The sequence below is a fragment of the Triticum urartu genome, chromosome 4A (genome assembly GCF_056163025.1).
Source record: "Triticum urartu cultivar PI428250 chromosome 4A, HENAU_Tu73, whole genome shotgun sequence".
Classification (NCBI taxonomy): Eukaryota; Viridiplantae; Streptophyta; class Magnoliopsida; order Poales; family Poaceae; genus Triticum; species Triticum urartu.
This window is the reverse complement of record NC_141876.1, coordinates 69,952,985-69,973,237: the sequence shown is the minus strand read 5'-3', so window position 1 is coordinate 69,973,237 and position 20,253 is coordinate 69,952,985. Positions and strand designations below refer to the sequence as shown.

Here is a 20,253-nt window from a genome sequence, read left to right as displayed (position 1 = left end):
TCCAAAGCGAAAGGTTAACTTTTCACATTGCCCCATTCCGAAGTGGCTATCAAGCACTACTCGTAAGAACGGCTTTCGCTCGTTTTAACGCAATACCGCATTATGCTTTCCTCAAACTTAAGATGCCCGGTCCACGTGGCATCATCACAGTTAGCGGAACTACCGAACGTTTTTTACGTACGGAAGAGGACGCGGCGGCTCTAGCAGCCGCAAACTAGACGGCCTCACCAACCAGAAAAATGGCAGGTCGTCAAGACCACGGACACGGTTAGACGAGTCCGGTGTTCCATCACATGTACATGAGACAGGTTTGATGATCAAAACCTCATAAACGATACCAGGGGCTTCCCTCGTATAATCAGGGCCAGCTTGGCTCAATTTCGCTTCTCTTGAATTTTGATAGTTCATTGATAATAACCATCTCTTCTTTTTGGCATGACAACTTTCACCTAAGTTCTTTCTTTTTTGCAGATGACAATCATGCTACACCCGTCCAGGACACGGCACAACGGAGACACAGGCGCAGACGTGCAGCAGGGACCCGCCCAAAGGTTTCTTTTTAGATTAAGACCCTGCGTAATCATTTTTTACTGTCTCTTGTTGCTCACATCCTCCGGATACTCCACACAACCGAGAAGGATGCTGGCGTCATTGGCATGTGGCCACGCCAGAATTTTGCACGTACCTGGACCCATGGGGTCTCTTATTAAGGGCAATTTTTAGCCCGGTATATGTTATAAAGACCGAACACCTTAGGGAGTGTTCGGCGTCGCGAGTTTGGCCCTATATGCATCAGCTCCGAATCATGTCTTTGGTCAAATGTTGGGTTTGCCCGGCTCCCATGTTTTGGTACCTTACGTTCCATTATATCGGCTAAGGTAGCACTGGGAGAACTACTACGATTGTGTCCTGGTTCATCCGGATGAGCACCTCGGTAGAGAAAGCCGAAAACTGATTGTCATGATATAGCGAGAGACTGGTCAACCACTCGATGACTCATCAGAATCTTCGAGATTCCTCCGCATTAACGAAGGGCCGTTTCCCGGTCATGTACGTACGCGCCCCGTATTCAGACGATCGCAGAAGTACCAGGGGCTATATAGTAGCCCCACTGTCAAACTCCTATGACTAAGTGAAAGTGTTAAAGCAATATAGTCCGATTGGCTCGTTCGCTACGCTATCACCTCCTTAACGGACCAAGACGTTGGATCAAGTGTGGATATGCATCTTTTGTGAACACCCCCGCATTATATGCGTGGGGGCGGAAGCCGATGACTGCAAACTTTCAGGTTATACATTTATACATAAACGGCCGCACAGGAGGCACCATAATACTTTCGGGCAAAAGTATAAATACAGCCTTGATAATTCAATAAAACATTGTTTTTACAATGGGAATACATGTCACTTGAACATAACATTCTTCGAGCACTGAGCCTCTATCGAACAAGCGCCTTCAAGAACTTCTTCAAAGTAGTGCTCGGCAGCCACCCGGCCCACGGCCGAACCCTGTGTCGCAACAGTGGTGGCCTCCATCTCCGCCCAGTATGTCTTGACACGGGCAAAGGCCATCCGCGCACCTTCTATGCACGCCGATCTCTTTACAGCATCGATGCACGACACAACACCAAGGAACTGTTGCACTAAGCTAAAGTAGCTATTTGGCCTTGGCCCTCCCGACCACAGGTGATCCACAACGGACCTCATGGCAAGTCCGGACAACCTATGGAGCTCGGCCCACTCGGCCAATCGCTCATTCAACAGCAGCGGGCGGATTGGAGCATGAAACTGTGACCAGAACAGCTTTTCCACTTCGGGACCTTTCTGATCCTTGAAGTACTCGGCCGCATCAGCAGCACTTGCAGCCAAATCCATGTACGCGTCCGCAGAACTCCATAGCCGGTCCAGAGGAGCATACTTCGGATCTCCGAACTTAGTCCGCAACAAGAAGGGCTTCCCAGACACGATATCTGCAGCTTGATTCAGCTCTTCCTTCGTCACTCTAATTTTGGAGCGGGTTTCCTTGGCAGCCACCTGGGCTTTCTCTAGGTCCGTCGCCTTCGCCCGGTTTTCTTCTTCAAGAAGCTGGTAACAGTCAGCAGCATCTTTTAACTCTACAGCCATCTTGGCTATTTTTTCCTTACTCTCGCAATGCGCGGCCTGTTCGGCCCTTAACTCTTCGGCCGTCTTTAGAGCGGCCGCATTGCTACTCCTTGCTTGCTCCTTGGCTTGGGCAAGCTCTGCCCGAAGGGTCTCCACGGTGGCAGCTCCATATGCAGTCACACAACATATTAAAGATACTGGCATCATGCTACTCTTATTATGTGACGATCACCAGAGCAATCACTCACCCTGTGCCTCGTCAAGCCGCTTGTTGGCAAGCACGATGTCGGCATCTGCCGCATCAAGTTGCTGCTTTAGCTCGGCAAACCCATCGGTCCAGCTAGCCACCGGAGTTTCTACCACCTGCACATAAAGGTGATATGATTATTACCTGGGACTATGATCCTCTGTTTGCCGCCGTTTTCGACAACAACCAGAGTCTCAGGGGGTACTATCTGCATAGGGCACACCTAACGTGTGCGGTACTGTTCAAAATATACATTATTTCATGTACCTCGAAGCCTTTCAGCAGACTCATAAAAGCTTCATGCAAACCGCTTTCAGCGGATGAAATTCTTTCAATTACCGTACCCATTAGCGTACGGTGCGCTTCCGAGACGGTCGCTTGCCCCAGAAGATCCTTCAACGCGTCCGACCGCACACTGTACGGACCCTTGCTGTCGCTCCCCTTAGGAGCCGGATACTGGGGATCCTGGGTAGCCAAAGGGTTATCCTCCAGCCTTGGTGGATCCGGAGATACCCTTCGCGACGACACTTCAAGGTCGCCCGCTTCATGAGGCGAGGTGTCGGGGGGAGGCGTTTCGCTCTCCATCATCTCTGGAAGAAGATCCCCCGAAGACGAACTCTATCGAGACGGGCTACGATCCGGACTACAATATATAAGCACTGGTTATTGTCTTCAGAAGTAAGGTAGGATATTTCCACTATTAAAGTACTTTTCGGCAACTTACAGCTCAATAGAGGGCTGATCCCTCCGAGGCATGACCCTCCGATGAAGATTTCTTCTCCCGTTTGGAAACCTTAGTTTCTGGATCTTCAGAGGTAGTCCTCTTCCTTCCCCGGGGAGCGAGAATGTTAGATTCTTCCCTTTGGTTGTCCTCTCTCATAGAGGCGCTCAACCCCCCGGTTGGAATGAGTAGCGAGTGAGGCCCGCTTTCGCTCTCTCCCTTCCCCCATCATCTTCCTTTGAGGGCACTGGATAAGGCACCGGCTCGAGCATCTTGTCCAGTATCGGATTGTCCAAGCCCTCAGGAAGGGGGGCCGAACACCTGATCGTCGTCGCCTTCGTTATCCAGTCTTGGTAAGAGAGCAGCTCTTTAGAATGATGTCATGATAAATAAAAGGACAGCAGGTTCGACATGGGATTACTTACTTGGGTAGCGGGGTGGTTGCAGCTCAGGCCCACATCCTCGGTGGTGTCCGGACACTATATTTGGGGTCCAAAGAACGATTTGTACATCTCTTCGTGCGTCATGCCGAGGAAATGCTTAATAGCACGCGGTCCTTCCGGGTTAAATTCCCACATGCGGAGGGGCCGGGGTTTGCAAGGTTGGACTCGACGGACCAACATAACTTGCATTACCATAACCAGACTGAAATCTTCCTCGAAGAGACTTTGGATACGGCTCTGCAGTATTGGCACGTCTTTGGCTGGACCCCAGCTCAGCCCCCTGCTGATCCATGACATCAGTTGTGGTGGGGGGCCCGAGAGAAAGGTGGTGGTAGCTACCCACTTGGCACTTCGGGGAGCTGTGATGTAAAACCACTCCCTCTGCCACAATCTGGACATCTCTGGGAAGGAACCCTCTGGCCATGGAGCGTCAGCGATTTTGCTTATCAAAGCACCTCCGCACGCTGCGTGCTGCCCCTCGATCATCTTCGGCTTCACATCGAAGGTCTTGAGCCACAGGCCGAAGTGAGGGATAATGCGGAGGAAGGCCTCACATATGACAATAAATGACGAGATGTGAAGAAGGGAATCCGGGGTCAGATCGTGAAAATCCAGCCCGTAATAGAACATAAGACCCCTAACAAAGGGATCCAGAGCGAGGCCTAGTCCTCGGAGGAAGTGGGAGACAAACACAACGCTTTCATTGAGTTCGGGATTAGGGACGACCTGCCCTCGGGTGGGCAGCCTATGCGAAATTTCGGCGATCAGATATCTGGCCTCCCTCAACTTCTTGATGTCCTCCTCCGTGACGGAGGAAGGCATCCACCGACCTTGAAGGTTGGATCCAGACATGATTGAAGGTCCGAAGCACCTGACCTGAGCTCTGGGTGTTAGAACTCGAGGCGGGGAAGGATTCGATTGAGCGCGGGAAGGAAAATAGAAAAAGCCTTGTCTCCTTTATAAAGAGGGTGAATATCAGGTGTCCTCCCCGTGGCCGTTTGGGACTTACCTAAGATCTAGGAGTCATACCAGCAGGCGCGGTTGGATTACCCATGTTTGTATTGATGAGAATCCCGTGATAAGGGGGACACGATCTCTGCTTTGACAAGACGTGTCAAGAAAACCGCCTCGCGTTATGTGCGAAGCTGGTTGAGAAAAACGGTTTGAATAATGACCGGGCCATGGCGTGAAGTCATGTTGTCAAAACGTGTCAGCAGATTAGATTTGTGGAAATATTACTCTCTCTACAGTGGTATGTGGAACTTATTTTGCAGGGTCGGACACTGTCCTTGTATTCAAGCTCTTCTATGGTGTATTCGGAGGAGGAACCCGCCTTGCAATGCCGAAGACAACACCGCGCGCCGGACTCATCATAATTGAAGCCTAGTTCAGGGGCTACTGAGGGAGTCCTGGATTAGGGGATCTCCGGACAGCCGGACTATATCCTTTGGTCGGACTGTTGGACTATGAAGATACGAGATTGAAGACTTCGCCCCGTGTCTGGATGGGACTCTACTTGGCGTGGAAGGCAAGCTAGGCAATATGGATATGTATATCTCCTCCTTTGTAACCGACCTTGTGTAACCCTAGCCCCCTCCGGTGTCTATATAAACCGGAGGGTTTAGTCCATAGGACAACATACAATCATACCATAGGCTAGCTTCTAGGGTTTAACCTCTTCGACCTCGTGGTAGATCAACTCTTGTACTACTCATATCATCAAGAACAATCAAGCAGGATGTAGGGTATTACCTCCATCAAGAGGGCCCGAACCTGGGTAAACATTGTGTCCCCTGCCTCCTGTTACCATTCGCCTTAGACGCACAGTTCGGGACCCCCTACCCGAGATCCGCCGGTTTTGACACCGACAGATACACATATGATCTCTGACAGGGCCTGAAGAATAAAGCAGGTCCGGCCAGATCGATCTATGGATCACGGGGGCATGCCCCGACGCGCGACGACGGCTATCGGTCTGAACATGGCAAGCATAGTTACGTCCGAGCCAAAAATCGCAGACGGACTCCATCCAAAATACGGCGCGACCTGGCCCGATATAGAGGCGCCGCACACCCCCTCTGCTTCAGTGATGAAGTAATGGAGCACGAATTCCCAGAAGGGTTTAAACCCATGAATATCGAATCATACGATGGAACAACAGATCCTGCGGTATGGATTGAAGATTTTCTTCTCCATATCCACATGGCCCGCGGTGATGATCTCCACACCATCAAATACCTCCCACTAAAACTAAAGGGACCAGCATGACACTGGTTAAACAGCTTTCCAGAGAACTCTGTTGGCAGCTGGGAAGACCTGGAAGATGCCTTTTGCGATAAGTTCCAAGGTACATATGTTCGGCCATCGGATGCTAATGACTTAAGTCACAGCGTCTAGCAGCCTGGAGAATCAGACAGGAACCTCTGGACTAGGTTCCTAATTAAAAAGAACCAAATTGTCGATTGTCCGGACACCGAAGCCCTCGCGGCCTTCAAACACAGCATCCAGGATGAGTGGCTCGCCCGCCACCTTGGTCAAGAAAAACCAAAATCCATGGCAGCCCTCACCGCTCTAATGACGCGCTTTTGTGCGGGAGAAGACAGTTGGCTCGCTCGTAGAATCAACAGCGCCAGCGATCTGGGCACTTCCGAAGTCCAAGACGGCAACGACAAGCCGCAACACAATAATCACAAGCATCACAATAACAATGAAATAATGCAAGACACGGCGGTCAACACCGGATTTAGCGGCTCCAAGCCTGCTCAGCGGAAAAAGCCATTCAAGGCAAATAGAGATGGACCATCCAATCTAGACAAAATACTAGATCGGTCCTGCCAGATTCATGGCACCCTCGATAAACCAACTACTCACACCAACAAAAGTTGTTGGGTATTCAAACAAGCCGGCAAGCTTAATGCCAAGCACAAGGGCAAGGGGCCGCCCAGTGATAGTGATGATGAAGAGACTCGCCAGCCTAATACCGGGGGTCAGAAGGAATTTCCCCCCGAAGTAAAAATCGTAAACATGGTATACGTGACACACATCCCTATAGGGGAGTGCAGGTGCGCACCCCGGGACGCATACGCCATAGAGCTGTTACCCCCAAAATTTCACCATATCCGTCCCGAAGGTTTGGCAGCTCTGATCATCGACCCAATTATCGATGGACTCCATCTCATGAAAGTACTTATGGACGGCGGCTATAACCTTAATCTACTCTACCAAGACACTGTCCACAGAATGGGCATCGATCCTTCAAGAATCAAGCCCACTACAACTACCCTCAAGGGAGCAGTACCCGACGTAGAAGCCCGTTGTAGGGGCTCCGTCACATTGGAAGTCGTTTTCGGTTCGCCGAACAACTTCCGAAGCAAAGGTTTGACCTTTGATATTGTCTCGTTCCGCAGTAGTTACCACGCACTTCTGGGGTGTACCGCTTTTGCTCGTTTTAATGCGGTACCACAAGCTCGCACAAAACTTAAGATACCCGGTCCACGCGGGGTCATAACAATAAATGGAAATATGGAACACTCCCCCCGTACAGAGGATCACACTGCGGCTATCACAGTTGAAGTACAAAGCGGCCTCATAAAGCCGCATATCTCGTCGGCCATTGAGCCGCCGGTCTCTATTAAATGGGACCGATCAATCTCAGAGCTGGATCAGCAGTCCAGCCTCCGTCGTTCGCCTCATATACCCACAAAGTTTGTACCACGCATACATGATTATGTACTTAAAATACCCTGGTCATTGGCGGAGGCACAACACGAATAGGCCTACAAGCACTCCCATAGTCTCCTTTCCTTTTCTTTTCTTTTCTAACTACTTTCTTTATCTTTTACCACAGGTGGTTATCTCCGGACTCTTTCGGAGTTCGGCTTCATTCACCTACCCAAAGGCTACTCCTATTAAGGAGTCCTTAAACCGAGGCAAGGCAACGCAGACGGGCGACAAGAGGTCCAAGTAATTCTTTGTAGACCGCACTCTCTATTTAGAACATGTAAAGTGCCTTCTCCCTCAGCCTTCGACCACCGGCATGTCAAATAGCCTGGGTCATGGCGTTATTCCCCGTAAAATGGCAATTGGCATATCAATCAGGTTCCAGTGAACATAATCTGTATTCAGTATTCACCTTTTTTAAGAGCTGAATTTTTCCGGTTGTTTCACACACGCACCTCGGTACAAATTGCCAGGGGCTCAATACGGGAACAAATAAATTGCCGACAAGTCCGAACAGCTTTATAGCACACTTCGGAGTAACGAGTTCGGCCTTATATGCATCAGCTCCGAATCATGTCTTTGGTCAATAGTTGGGTTGCCCGGCTCCTGTGCTTACTACCTTACGTTCCGCTCTATCGGCTTGGGTAGTAAAGGGAGAACTACTACGATTGTGTCCTGGTTTATCCGGATGAGCACCTCATTAGAGAAAGCTGAAAACTGACTGTCATGATGCGGTGAGAGCTGGTCAACCACTCAATGACTTATCAGAATCTTTCACCATTCCTTCCGTATTACATGAAGGACCGTTCTTCCGGTCACCTATGTAACGCACCGTATTCGGATAGCCGCATACATACCAAGGGCTATATCGTAGACCCACCGTCAAACTCCTATGGCTAAGTGAAAGTGTTAACGCCCTATAGTCCGATTGCCTAGTTCGCCGCATTGACACCTCCTTCACGGACCAAGACATTGGGTCAAGAGTGATCAAGTGCTTTTCCGAACACCCCCCTATTTTCTATGCGAGAGAGCTGAAGCCAACGACTGGAAAACTTTCAGATTATATAAAAAGCGGCCGCACAGGAGGAGCCAAAACTTTTAGGCATAGTATTATAATATCATAATATAGTTTTTACAATTTCAGCACATTCACTCGAAGAACATATCTTTTGAGCACTGGACCTCTATTAAGCGGGCGCCCTCTAGGACATCTTCAAAATAATGCTCCGGCGTGTGTTTGTCCTTGCTCTCGGGTAGACTCTTCGTCGCAATATCGGTGGCCTTCATCTTTGCCCAATATGTCTTGACACGGGCAAAGGCCATCCGTGCACCTTCAATGCATGCTGACCGCTTCACGACGTCGATACGCGGCACCACATCCATAAGTCGTTGTACCAAATCAAAATAACTATTCGGAATTGGCTCAGTCAATCACAGCCGGACCATGACGTCCCTCATGGTAGAACCGAATATCTTGTGGAGCTCGGCCCACTAGGCCATCTGTTCGTTTAGCAACAGCGGGCGCTTTGTCATGCCGAATTGTGTCCAGAAAAGCTTCTCCATTGCATACCCTTCTTGTGCTTGGTAAAATTGTGCTGCATCGGAGGCGCTCTTTGGCAAGCCCAAGAACATGTCTGGAGAGCTCCACATTTGATTAAGCGGGGCATACTTCGGATCGCCGGATTTAGTCTGCAATAAGAAAGTCTTACCGGCCGCTATCTCCCCAGGTTGCCGGATCTCCTCCCGAGCCGCCCTAGACTCGGATCATGCTTCCCTCGCCTCTCGTAAGGCATTGTCGAGATTGGCCGTTTGGCTTTGTTATCCTTCTCAAGGAATTCGCACCGGACAGTGGTTTCCTTTAGCTCACGCGCCATGGTAGACATCCTCTGCTCGCACTGGCGCCAAGCAGCCTGTTCGGCTCTTAACTCATCAGCTGCCTTCTTGGCAGCCACGTTACTCATCCGGGCTTGCTCCTTGGCTCGGGCAAGTTCAGCCCGAAGGGCCTCTACCGCGGCAGCACTATCTGCAGTTATGCATATAATTCTCAGCTTCGCGCTCAGGTTATTACACATATATACACTGACCGCCTCAAAAACATACCTTGCGCCTCGTCGAGCCGCTTGTTAATAAGCACGATGTCGTCATTCACCGCATCAAGTTTCTGCTCCATGCCTGCAACCTCCGTAGCATGGGCAGTCGTCGTGGATGTAGCACCTGTGTTCCAACAAAATAGATTGTTTCCCGCGCATATCTCTTTCGATCGTCTGATTGCCTCCCTTTGGACGCCAACCAGAGTCTCAGGGGCTACTATCTATACACAGGTCCACTTTGCGTATAAAGTATGATCGAAAATATTACATTACGTACCTCAAAGCCTCTTAGCAGGCCCGTGAAAGCTTCATTCAATCCGCTTCTCGCGGACATAATCCTCTCAACCACCGTACCCATCAAGGTATGATGTTCCTCTAAGATGGACGAATATCGCAACATGCCCATCAGTGTATCCGGTGCCTCCGGATCCCGGGAAGCAGCGGTGGGAGTATGGACTCCCTTTGAAGGGATATGCTTGCCCAATCCCAGAGTCATCTCTAGCTGTAAACCGGATAGTCTGGGGCCTTTAGCGTTGGTCCCCGTAAGGACCGCACACCCCGAACCCTGCGCAATCGAGGTTTCACCTTGGGGCATTGTCTTCATCATCCTCTGCACCTCTTGTTGATCGGGAGAGATCCTCCGGGATGACACCTCGAAGTCGCCCGCCCTATTGGGCGAGGAATCCTGTGGAGGCGTCTCGCTTTCCATCATCTCCGGAAGAAGATCCCCCGAAGAGGATTGTTGAGGAAGACTGTGTGCCGGACTACAAAACATATATTCTAGACGTTACTCTTGTGACAGGAAAAGGAATGGGATATGTTTAAAACACTGTTGTTCACTTACGATTCGGCTAAAGGCTCGTCCTTACGGAGGAACTGTGCGACAGCGTCGTCTTCTGAGCCCGAACCGCCTGATAGGAGCATGTTACCTTGCTTAGGAGCCTTTACCTCCCAACCTTCGGAGCCAGCCCTTTTCTTACCATGGGGAGAAGGGATGTCATCTTCTCCTTCCCTTTTGTTTTCGGAAGAAGGAACTTTAGTCTCCCTGGACACAGTGTTCGGTGTATCTTCGGAATGGAGGCCACCTTTGGTCTCCCTACTATCTTCATTGTCCTTTCTCACCGGAACCTGGAATGGTGTCGGGACCAGCATCCTTGTTAGCACAGGACTAGATGAGTCTTCGGGAAGAGGGGCCGAACACCTAATTCGCTCCGCCTTCTTCGTCCAACCCTGGAAAAAAGATGGTTTTTTCAGCCTCTCATCATGGGATGTTTAATTAAGCTGTTCAAGAATCGAGTGCTTACCGAGGAATCCGGGTCATTGCAGTTAAGGCCGATGTCCTCGGTAGTGTCCAGCCACTGTTTCCGTGTCCCGAAGAATAACTTCCACATTCCTCTATGCGTTGTACCGAAGAAGTGCTGAAGGGTTCATGGTCCTTCCGGATTAAACTCCCACATACGGAGGGGTCATCGCTGGCACGGGAGGACCCAGTGGACTAACATTACTTGAATCACGTCGATGAGACCGGTGTCCCTCTCAAGGAGATTCCGGATGCGGCTTTGTAGAGTCTGCACTTCGTCGATTAATCCCCAATCCAGCCCCTTGTTAATCCATGATGCGAGCTGAATTGGAGGGCCAGATCGGAACGCAGGTATAGCTGCCCACTTGGTACCACAAGGTTTAGTGATGTAAAACCACTCCCGTTGCCATAAGTTGAAAGATTCCTTGAAGGATCCTTTTAGCCAGAGGGCCTTGGTGAGCTTGCTCACCGTAGCGCCACCACACTCCGCTTGCTTCCCCTCGATCACCTTCGGCTTCACATTAAAGGTCTTGAGCCATAAGCCGAAGTGTGGGGGAATATGGAGAAAGGCCTCGCACATGACGATGAACACCGAGGTGAGAAGAAAAGAGTCTGGGGCTAGATCGTGAAAATCTAGCCCGTAATAAAACATGAGCCCTCGAACAAAGGGGTGAAGAGCGAACCCTAGCCCTCGGAGGAAGTGGGAGATGAATATGACCCTCTCGCCGGATCTAGGAGTAGGAATAATCTGCCCTTAAGCAGGGAGCCTATAGGGGATTTCCGCGGTCAGGTACTTCGCCGCCCGGAGCTTCGCAATATCCTCCTCTATGACAGAGGAAGCCATCCACCGGCCTTGAAGGCTATGTCCTGACATGACGGGGAAGCTCGAAGCAATTAGATTGAACCTTGGGTAATGGAACTCGAGGTTGGAGAGGTTGAGGAAAGGATCAGCGTAAAGAAGAAAGACGGGTCATAGCCATTTTATAAAAGCGATGAATTTCGAACGCCTCCTCCTGGGCCTTAAAGCCTGCCTATTCTTAAGGAATCGTGCCAACAAAACGGTTGGGATACCCAATCCTGTATTGATGAGAATCCCGTAATAAGGGGACACGATCTCTGCTTTGACAAGACGTGCCAATGAGACCCCATCTTGAAGCGGCAGGCCAAAAAATGGTTCGAAATAATGACCGGGTGATGACATGGTGTCACGTTATCAAAAATTGTCAGCGGATTGGACTCGTGAAATATTATACTCTCTGCAGTGGTGTGTGGTACTTGTTTTGCAGATCCAGACATGTTAGTCATATTCAAAGAATGTGTTGGAGTATTCGGAGGAGGAACCCGCCTTGCAATGCCGAAGACAATCTGCGTGCTGAACACCTCGTCATTGAAGCCTGGTTCAGGGGCTACTGAGGGAGTCCTGGACTAAGGGGTCCTCGGGCGTCCGGCCTACTGGACATGGGCCAGACTGATGGGCTACGAAGATACAAGTCCGAAGACTCTCACCCGTGTCTGGATGGGACTCTGCTTGGCGTGGATGGCAAGCTTGGCGTTCGGATATGAAGATTCCTTTCTCCGTAACCGACTTTGTATAACCCTAGTCCCCTCTGGTGTCTATATAAACCGGAGGGCTTAGTCCGTAGGGACAATGATAATCAGATAGGCTAGACTTCTAGGGTTTTAGCCATTACGATCTCGTGGTAGATCAAATCTTGTAACCCCCATACTCATCAATATTAATCTAGCAGGACGTATGGTTTTACCTCCATCAAGAGGGCCCGAACCTGGGTAAACATTGTGTTCCCTGTCTCTTGTTACCATCAACCTCAGACGCACAGTTCGGGACCCCCTACCTGAGATCAGCCGGTTTTGACACCGATAGTGAGCACACCAGTGCTGGCGCTTCCGGATTTCTCACACCCCTTCGCCATCGAGACCGATGCGTGCAACACGAGCATGGGCGCTATGCTCACCCAGGACGGCCATCCCGTCACCTACCTCAGCAAGGCTCTGGGGGTGAAGAACCAGAAGTTGTCAACGTATGAGAAGGAATTCCTGGCCGTCATGATGGCCATCGACAAGTGGAGGCCCTATCTACAGCGCGCCCCATTCGAAATCATCACCGACCACAAGAGCCTATGCACGTTCGGTGATCAGTAGCTAGTGACTGAGTTGCAACGCAAGGCCATGTCCAAGATGGTGGGCTTGCAATTCACCTTCCGATACAAGAAGGGGGTCGACAACGGCGCCCCAAATGCGCTATCCAGGTTTGGACATCTGCTGGCGCTTGACGCACTATCAGTCTGCCAGCCACAATGGTTACAAGAAGTCGCCAACTCCTACGAGACTGACCCAGAATCGCAAGAACTGCTGGCCAAGCTGGCAGTCACCACCTCAGACGACCAAGGGCGCACACTTCAGAACGGCGTGATCCGGCAACGCGGGCGTCTGTGGATTGGGGCCAATTCCGTGCTACAAACCAAGCTTATCGTAGCTCTGCATCATAGTGCTGTCGGTGGCCACTTGGGCGCAACGGCCATGTATCATCACGTGCGGAAGCTGTTCGCGTGGACGGGCATCAAGCGCGCCGTGGAGGATTTTGTCAAGCAGTGCGCCGTCTGTCAACACGCCAAGCATGAGCACACACATCCTGCCGGCAAGCTTCAACCTCTACCAATACCCATAGAACCATGGCATGATCTGACAATGGACTTCGTCGAGGGGCTGCCCAAGTCTGAGGGGTCTGATGCCATCATGGTCGTGGTCGATCGCCTGACCAAGTACGCGCACTTCATTCCGCTCCATCATCCCTTCACCGCTGTTCAAGTCGCCCAAGCGTTCTGGGAACACGTCATCAAGCTCCATGGGGTTCCTCACTCTATCGTCTTGGATCGCGACAAAATTTTCACCAGCACTATGTGGCGCGAACTGCTCGCCGCCGTCGGAACAAAACTGCTCTACTCCATGGCGTACCACCCGCAGACGAACGGCCAGACGGAGCGCGTCAACCAGTGCCTCGAGATGTACCTACAGTGCACGGTACACGACACGCCGCGGCAATGGCGCAAGTGGCTTCCCGTGGCAGAGTTCTGGTACAACTCCGCCCACCACTCTTCGCTCAATTGTTCCCCGTTCAAGGTGTTGTACGGCAAGGAACCAAACCTGGGTGGCCTTCCACAACTGAGCTCCACCCTGCAAGATCAAGCGGCACCACCAGAGCTGGACTAGACCGCGCACACCGAGATGCTGCATGCCCAAGCTCGCTTCAAGAAACAAGCCGACCGCCACCACGTGGAACGCGCCTTCGACGTTGGTGAACAAGTTCTCCCCAAGCTGCAGCCGTACGCACAATCATCAGTCGCCAATCGCCCGTGCCGCAAGCTCTCCTACAAGTTCTTCAGCCCCTTCGAGGTGACATATTGGATCGGAACACTGGCGTACCGCCTACAGTTGCCTCCAGACAGCCGCATTCACCCGATATTTCACGTCTCCCAACTCAAGCCTTTCACCCCAGACTACACTCCAGTCTTCGCGGAGCTGCCGCGAGTGCCTGATCTCACCGGCGGTGAAACGGAGCCCGTCGCCATCCTAGCGCGGAGGATGATGAAGAAGGGTGATGACCCTTTTGTGCAACTCCATGTTCAGTGGGCAAACATGCCGCCATCAGCCACCACTTGGGAGGATTATGACGTTCTTCGCCAGCGCTACCCATCAGCCAGCATCTGGGATGGAGCCCCATCTCAAGACGAGGACAATGTCGCACCTATTGATGCTGACACCACATCAGTAGTGGACTGAACAAGTGCAGTCAGTATTCAGTAACTGAATTGCAACGTTGCGTGCGTGTGTGTTGGCATTGGGCCAGGCGTGCGAGTGTGGGCCGGAGGCCTGATATGTCCATTTTGCATCATGCTTTTATATCGATATTTATTGCATTATGGGCTGTTATTACACATTATGTCACAATACTTATGCCTATTCTCTCTTATTTTACAAGGTTTACATGAAGAGGGGGAATGCCGGCAGCTGGAATTATGGGCTGAAAGAGGAGCAAATATTAGAGACCTATTCTGCACATCTCCAAAAGTCCTAAAACTTCACAGGAGCACGTCTCAGAATATATAAAAAATATTGGGCGAAAGAAGTACCAGAGGGAGGCACCCACCGTCCACGAGGGTGGGGGCGCGCCCCCCTGCCTCGTGGGCCCCCTGGCAGCCCTCTGATGCCCATCTTTGGCTATATGGAGTCTTTCGTCAAGGAAAACATCATAGGCAAGCTTTCGGGAAGAAACTCCGCCGCCATGAGGCGGAACCTTGGCAGAACCAATCTAGGGCTCCGGCGGAGCTGTTCTGCCGAGGAAACTTACCTCTGGGAGGGGGAAATCATCACCATCGTCATCACCAACGATCCTCTCATCGAGAGGGGGTCAATCTCCATCAACATATTCACCAGCACCATCTCATCTCAAACCCTAGTTCATCTCTTGTATCCAATCTTTTCACAAAGCCTCAGATTGGTACCTGTGGGTTGCTAGTAGTGTTGATTACTCCTTGTAGTTGATGCTAGTTGGTTTACTTGGTGGAAGATCATATGTTCAGATCCATTATGCATATTAATACCCCTCTGATTATGAACATGAATATGATTTGTGAGTAGTTACGTTTGTTCCTGAGGACATGGGAGAAGTCTTGCTATAAGTAGTCATGTGAATTTGGTACTCGTTTGATATTTTGATGAGATGTATGTTGACTCTTGATACGTCCATTTTGCATCATGCTTTTATATTGATATTTATTGCATTGTCGGTTGTTATTACACATTATGTCACAATACTTATGCCCATTCTCTCTTATTTTACAAGGTTTACATGAAGAGGGAAAATGCCGGCAGCTGGGATTCTGGGCCGGAAAAGGAGGAAATATTAGAAACCTATTCTGCACAGCTCCAAAAGTCCTGAAACTTCATGGAAGTTATTTCCAGAATATATAAAAATACTGAGCGCAAGAAGTACCAGAGGGGGGCCACCCACCAGCCACGAGGGTAGGGGCGCGCCCCCCTGCCTCGTGGGCCCCCTGGTGGCCCTCCGATGCCCATCTTCTGCTATATGGAGTCTTTCGTCGAAAAAAAATCATAAGCAAGCTTTCGGGACGAGACTCCGCCACCACGAGGCGGAACCTTGGCGGAACCAATCTAGGGCTCCGGCAGAGCTGTTCTGCTGGGGAAACTTCCCTCCAGGAGGGGGAAATCATCACCATCGTCATCGCCAACGATCCTCTCATCGGGAGGGGGTCAATCTCCTCATAATAGATCATACTAAAAATGTACGACAGATCGTTACCAATTACCTTATCACAAAACTATCTGTTACCGATAATTTCAGTGCCTGCAGAGAATACCTTGCTGAAAACCGCTTATCATTTCCTTCTGCTCCTCGTTGGGTTCGACACTCTTACTTATCAAAAATGCTACGATAGATCCCCTACACTTGTGGGTCATCAAGACTCTTTTCTGGCGCCGTTGCCGGGGAGTGAAGCGCCTTTGGTAGGTGGAATTTGGTAAGGAAAAAATTATATAGTGTGCTGAAATTTACTATCACTTGTTACTATGGAAAGCAATCCTTTGAGGGGCTTGTTCAAGGTATCTTCACCCCGACCGGTAGAGCAAATAGTTGTTCCTCAACCTACTGGACCTACTGAAAATGAAAATGTTTACTTCGAAATTCCTTCGTGTATGATAGAGAAACTGCTAGCTAATCCTTTTGCAGGAGATGGAACATTGTATCCTGACTTACACTTAATCTATGTGGATGAAGTTTGTGGATTATGTAAGCTTGCAGCTATGCCCGATGATGTTATCAAGAAGAAGGTCTTCCCTTTATATTTGAAGGGAGATGCATTGACATGGTATAGGCTATGTGATGATATGGGATCATGGGACTACAAATGGTTGAAAGTGGAATTACATCAGAAGTTTTATTCTATGAACCTTGTTCATCATGATCGTAATTATATATATAATTTTTGGCCTCACAAAGGAGAAAGCATCGATCAAGCTTGGGGGAGGATTAAGTCAATGTTATATTCATGCCCCAATCATGAGCTCTCAAGAGAAATGATTATTCAAAATTTTATGCTCGGCTTTCTGACAACAATCGCTCCATGATTGATACTTCTTGTACTGGTTCCTTTATGATGAAGACTATTGAATTCAAATGGAATTTATTAGAGAGAATTAAACGCAACTCTGAAGATTGGGATCTCGATGAAGGTAAGGAGTCAGGTATAACACCTAAGTTTGATTGTGTTCAATCTTTTATGGATACCAATGTTTTCCGTAAATTTAGCACTAAATATGGACTTGACTCTGAGATAGTAGCTTCTTTTTGTGAATCCTTTGCTACTCATGTTGATCTCCCTGAGGAGAAGTAGTTTAAATATAATCCTCCCATTGAAGTAAAAGTAGTTGCACCTATGAAAGTTGAAGAAAAGACTATCACTTATAATGATCCTATTGTTCCTACTACTTATGTTGAGAAACCACCTTTCCCTGTTAGAATAAAGGATCATGCGAAAGTTTCAACTGTAGTCAACAAAAGTAATATTAGGACACACAAACCCCCTGAGCAAGTTAAATTTGAACCTAATATTGCTATGGTTAAAGATCTCTTGGCTGATAATATTGATGGGCATGTTATTTACTTCTGTGATGAAGCTGCTAGCATTGCTAGGCCTGATACTAAAGATAAACATAGACATGTGGTAGGCATGCCTATTATTTCTGTTAAAATAGGAGATCATTGTTATCATGGCTTGTGTGATATGGGTGCTAGTTCAAGTGCAATACCTATTTCCTTATACAAAGAAATTATGCATGATATTGCACCTGCTGAGATAGAAGATATCGATGTTACCATTAAGCTTGCTAATGAAGATACTATTTCACCAATTGGGATTGTTAGAGACTTTGAAGTCTTGTGTGGGAAGGCTAAATATCCTGCTGATTTTCTTGTTCTTGGTTTCCCTCAAGATAGCTTTTGTCCCATTATATTTGGTAGACCCTTCTTGAATACTGTTAATGCTAAGATAGATTGCAAGAAGGATGTTGTTACTATTGGTTTGGATGATATGTCTCATGAGTTTAATTTTTCTAAATTTCGTAGACAACCCCGCGATGAATAATTGCCTAGCAAAGATGAAATTATTGGTCTTGCTTCTATTGTTGTGCCTCCTAATGACCCTTTAGAACAATATTTGCTAGACCATGAAAATGATATGTTTATGAATGAAAGAAGGGAAATAGATGAAGTATTCTTTAAACAGGGACCTATTCTGAAACACAACTTGCCTGTTGAAATCATAGGGGATCCTCCTCCCCCCAAGGGTGATCCCGTGTTTGAGCTTAAACCATTACTTGATACTCTTAAATATGCTTATCTTGATGAAAAGAAGATATATCTTGTTATTATTAGTGCTAACCTTTCAGAGCATGAAGAAGAAAAATTATTGAAAATTCTGAAGAAGAACCGTGCTGCTATTGGATATACTCTTGATGATCTTAAGGGCATTAGTCCCACTCTATGTCAACACAAAATAAATTTGGAGAAAGACGCCAAACCAGTTATTGATCACCAATGACGGCTGAATCCTAAGATGAAAGAAGTGGTAAGAAAGGAAATATTAAAGCTCCTTGAGGCAGGTATAATTTATCCCGTTGCTGATAGTCAGTGGGTAAGTCCTATCCATTGTGTCCCTAAGAAGGGAGGTATCACTGTCGTTCCTAATGATAAACATGAATTGATTCTGCAAAGAATTATTACAGGTTATAGGATGGTAATTGATTTCCACAAATTAAATAAAGCTACTAAAAAAGATCATTACCCTTTGCCTTTTATTGATCAAATGCTAGAAAGATTATCCAAACATACACATTTTTGCTTTCTAGATGGTTACTCTAGCTTCTCTCAAATACCCGTGTCAGCCTTTATATCGATATTTATTGCATTATGGGCTGTTATTACACATTATGTCACAATAATTATGCCTATTCTCTCTTATTTTACAAGGTTTACATGAAGAGGGAGAATGCCAACAGCTGGGATTCTGGGCCGGAAAAGGAGCAAATATTAGAGACCTATTCTGCACAGCTCCAAAAGTCCTGAAACTTCACGGAAGTTATTTCCAGAATATATAAAAAATACTGAGCGCAAGAAGTACCAGAGGGGGGCCACCCACCAGCCACGAGGGTGGGGGAATGCCCTACCCCCTGGGCGTGCCCCCTGCCTCGTGGGCCCCTTGGTGGCCCTCCGATCCCATCTTCTGCTATATGGAGTCTTTCATCGAAAAAAATCATAAGCAAGCTTTCGGGACTAGACTCTGCCGCCACGAGGCGGAACCTTGGCAGAACCAATCTAGGGCTCCGGCAAAGCTGTTCTTTTTTCTTCTTTCTTGTAACCTGGTTACTCCTTGTAATCAACTTGTTGTATCTGTTATTTTTCAATAAAGTTTTGATCTGTTGTGGGGGTTTGACCCACAGTTCCCAGTCAAAAAAAAAGCTGTTCTACCGGGGAAACTTCCCTCCGGAAGGGGGAAATCATCACCATCGTCACCACCAACGATCCTCTCATCGGGAGAGGGTCAATCTCCATCAACATCTTCACCAGCACCATCTCATCTCAAACCCTAGTTCATCTCTTGTATCCAATCTTTGTATCCAAACCTCAGATTGGTACCTGTGGGTTGCTAGTAGTGTTGATTACTCCTTGTAGTTGATGCTAGTTGGTTTACTTGGTGGAAGATCATATGTTCAGATCCATTATGCATATTAATACCCCTCTGATTATGAACATGAATATGCTTTGTGAGTAGTTACGTTTGTTCCTGAGGACATGGGAGAAGTCTTGCTATTAGTAGTCATGAGAATTTGGTATTCGTTCGATATTTTGGTGAGATGTATGTTGTCATCCCTCTAGTGGTGTCATGTGAACGTCGACTACATGACACTTCACCATTGTTTGGGCCTAGAGGGGGGCATTGGGAAGTAATAAGTAGATTATGGGTTGCTAGAGTGACAGAAGCTTAAACCCTAGTTTATGCGTTGCTTCGTAAGGGGCTGATTTGGATCCATATGTTTCATGCTATGGTTAGGTTTACCTTAATACTACTGTTGTAGTTGCGGATGCTTGCAATGGGGGTTAATCATAAGTGGGATGCTTGTCCAAGTAAGGACAGCACCCAAGCACCGGACCACCCACATATCAAATTATCAAAGTACCAAACGTGAATCATATGATCGTGATGAAAACTAGCTTGATGATAATTCCCATGTGTCCTCGGGAGTGCTTTCCTTCATATAAGAGTTTGTCCAGGCTTGTCCTTTGCTACAAAAAGGATTGGGCCATCTTGCTGCACCTTATTTACTTTTATTACTTGTTACTCGTTACCAATTACCTTATCACAAAACTATCTGTTACCGATAATTTCAGTGCTTGCATAGAATAGCTTGCTGAAAACCGCTTATCATTTCCTTCTGCTCCTCGTTGGGTTCGACACTCTTACTTATCGAAAGGGCTACGATAGATGCCCTACACTTGTGGGCCATCATCTCTCCTCTAGTGGTGTCATGTGAACGTC

At 48.3% G+C, this 20,253-nt stretch overlaps 1 protein-coding gene across 1 annotated transcript; it reads left to right on the top strand.

The window, feature by feature from the left end:
• The first annotated feature begins 13,867 nt into the window (after positions 1–13,867).
• Positions 13,868–14,422, top strand: LOC147974832 (uncharacterized). Its single transcript, XM_087520162.1, has one exon. The coding sequence runs from the start codon at positions 13,868–13,870 to the stop codon at positions 14,420–14,422; it is 555 nt and encodes a 184-aa protein (XP_087376288.1).
• The last annotated feature ends 5,831 nt before the right edge of the window (positions 14,423–20,253 follow it).

What these genes read in the sequence shown, in the direction of transcription:
- LOC147974832 (XM_087520162.1), top strand. Translation starts at nt 13,868, where the DNA reads ATGCTGCATGCCCAAGCTCGCTTCAAGAAACAAGCCGACCGCCACCAC.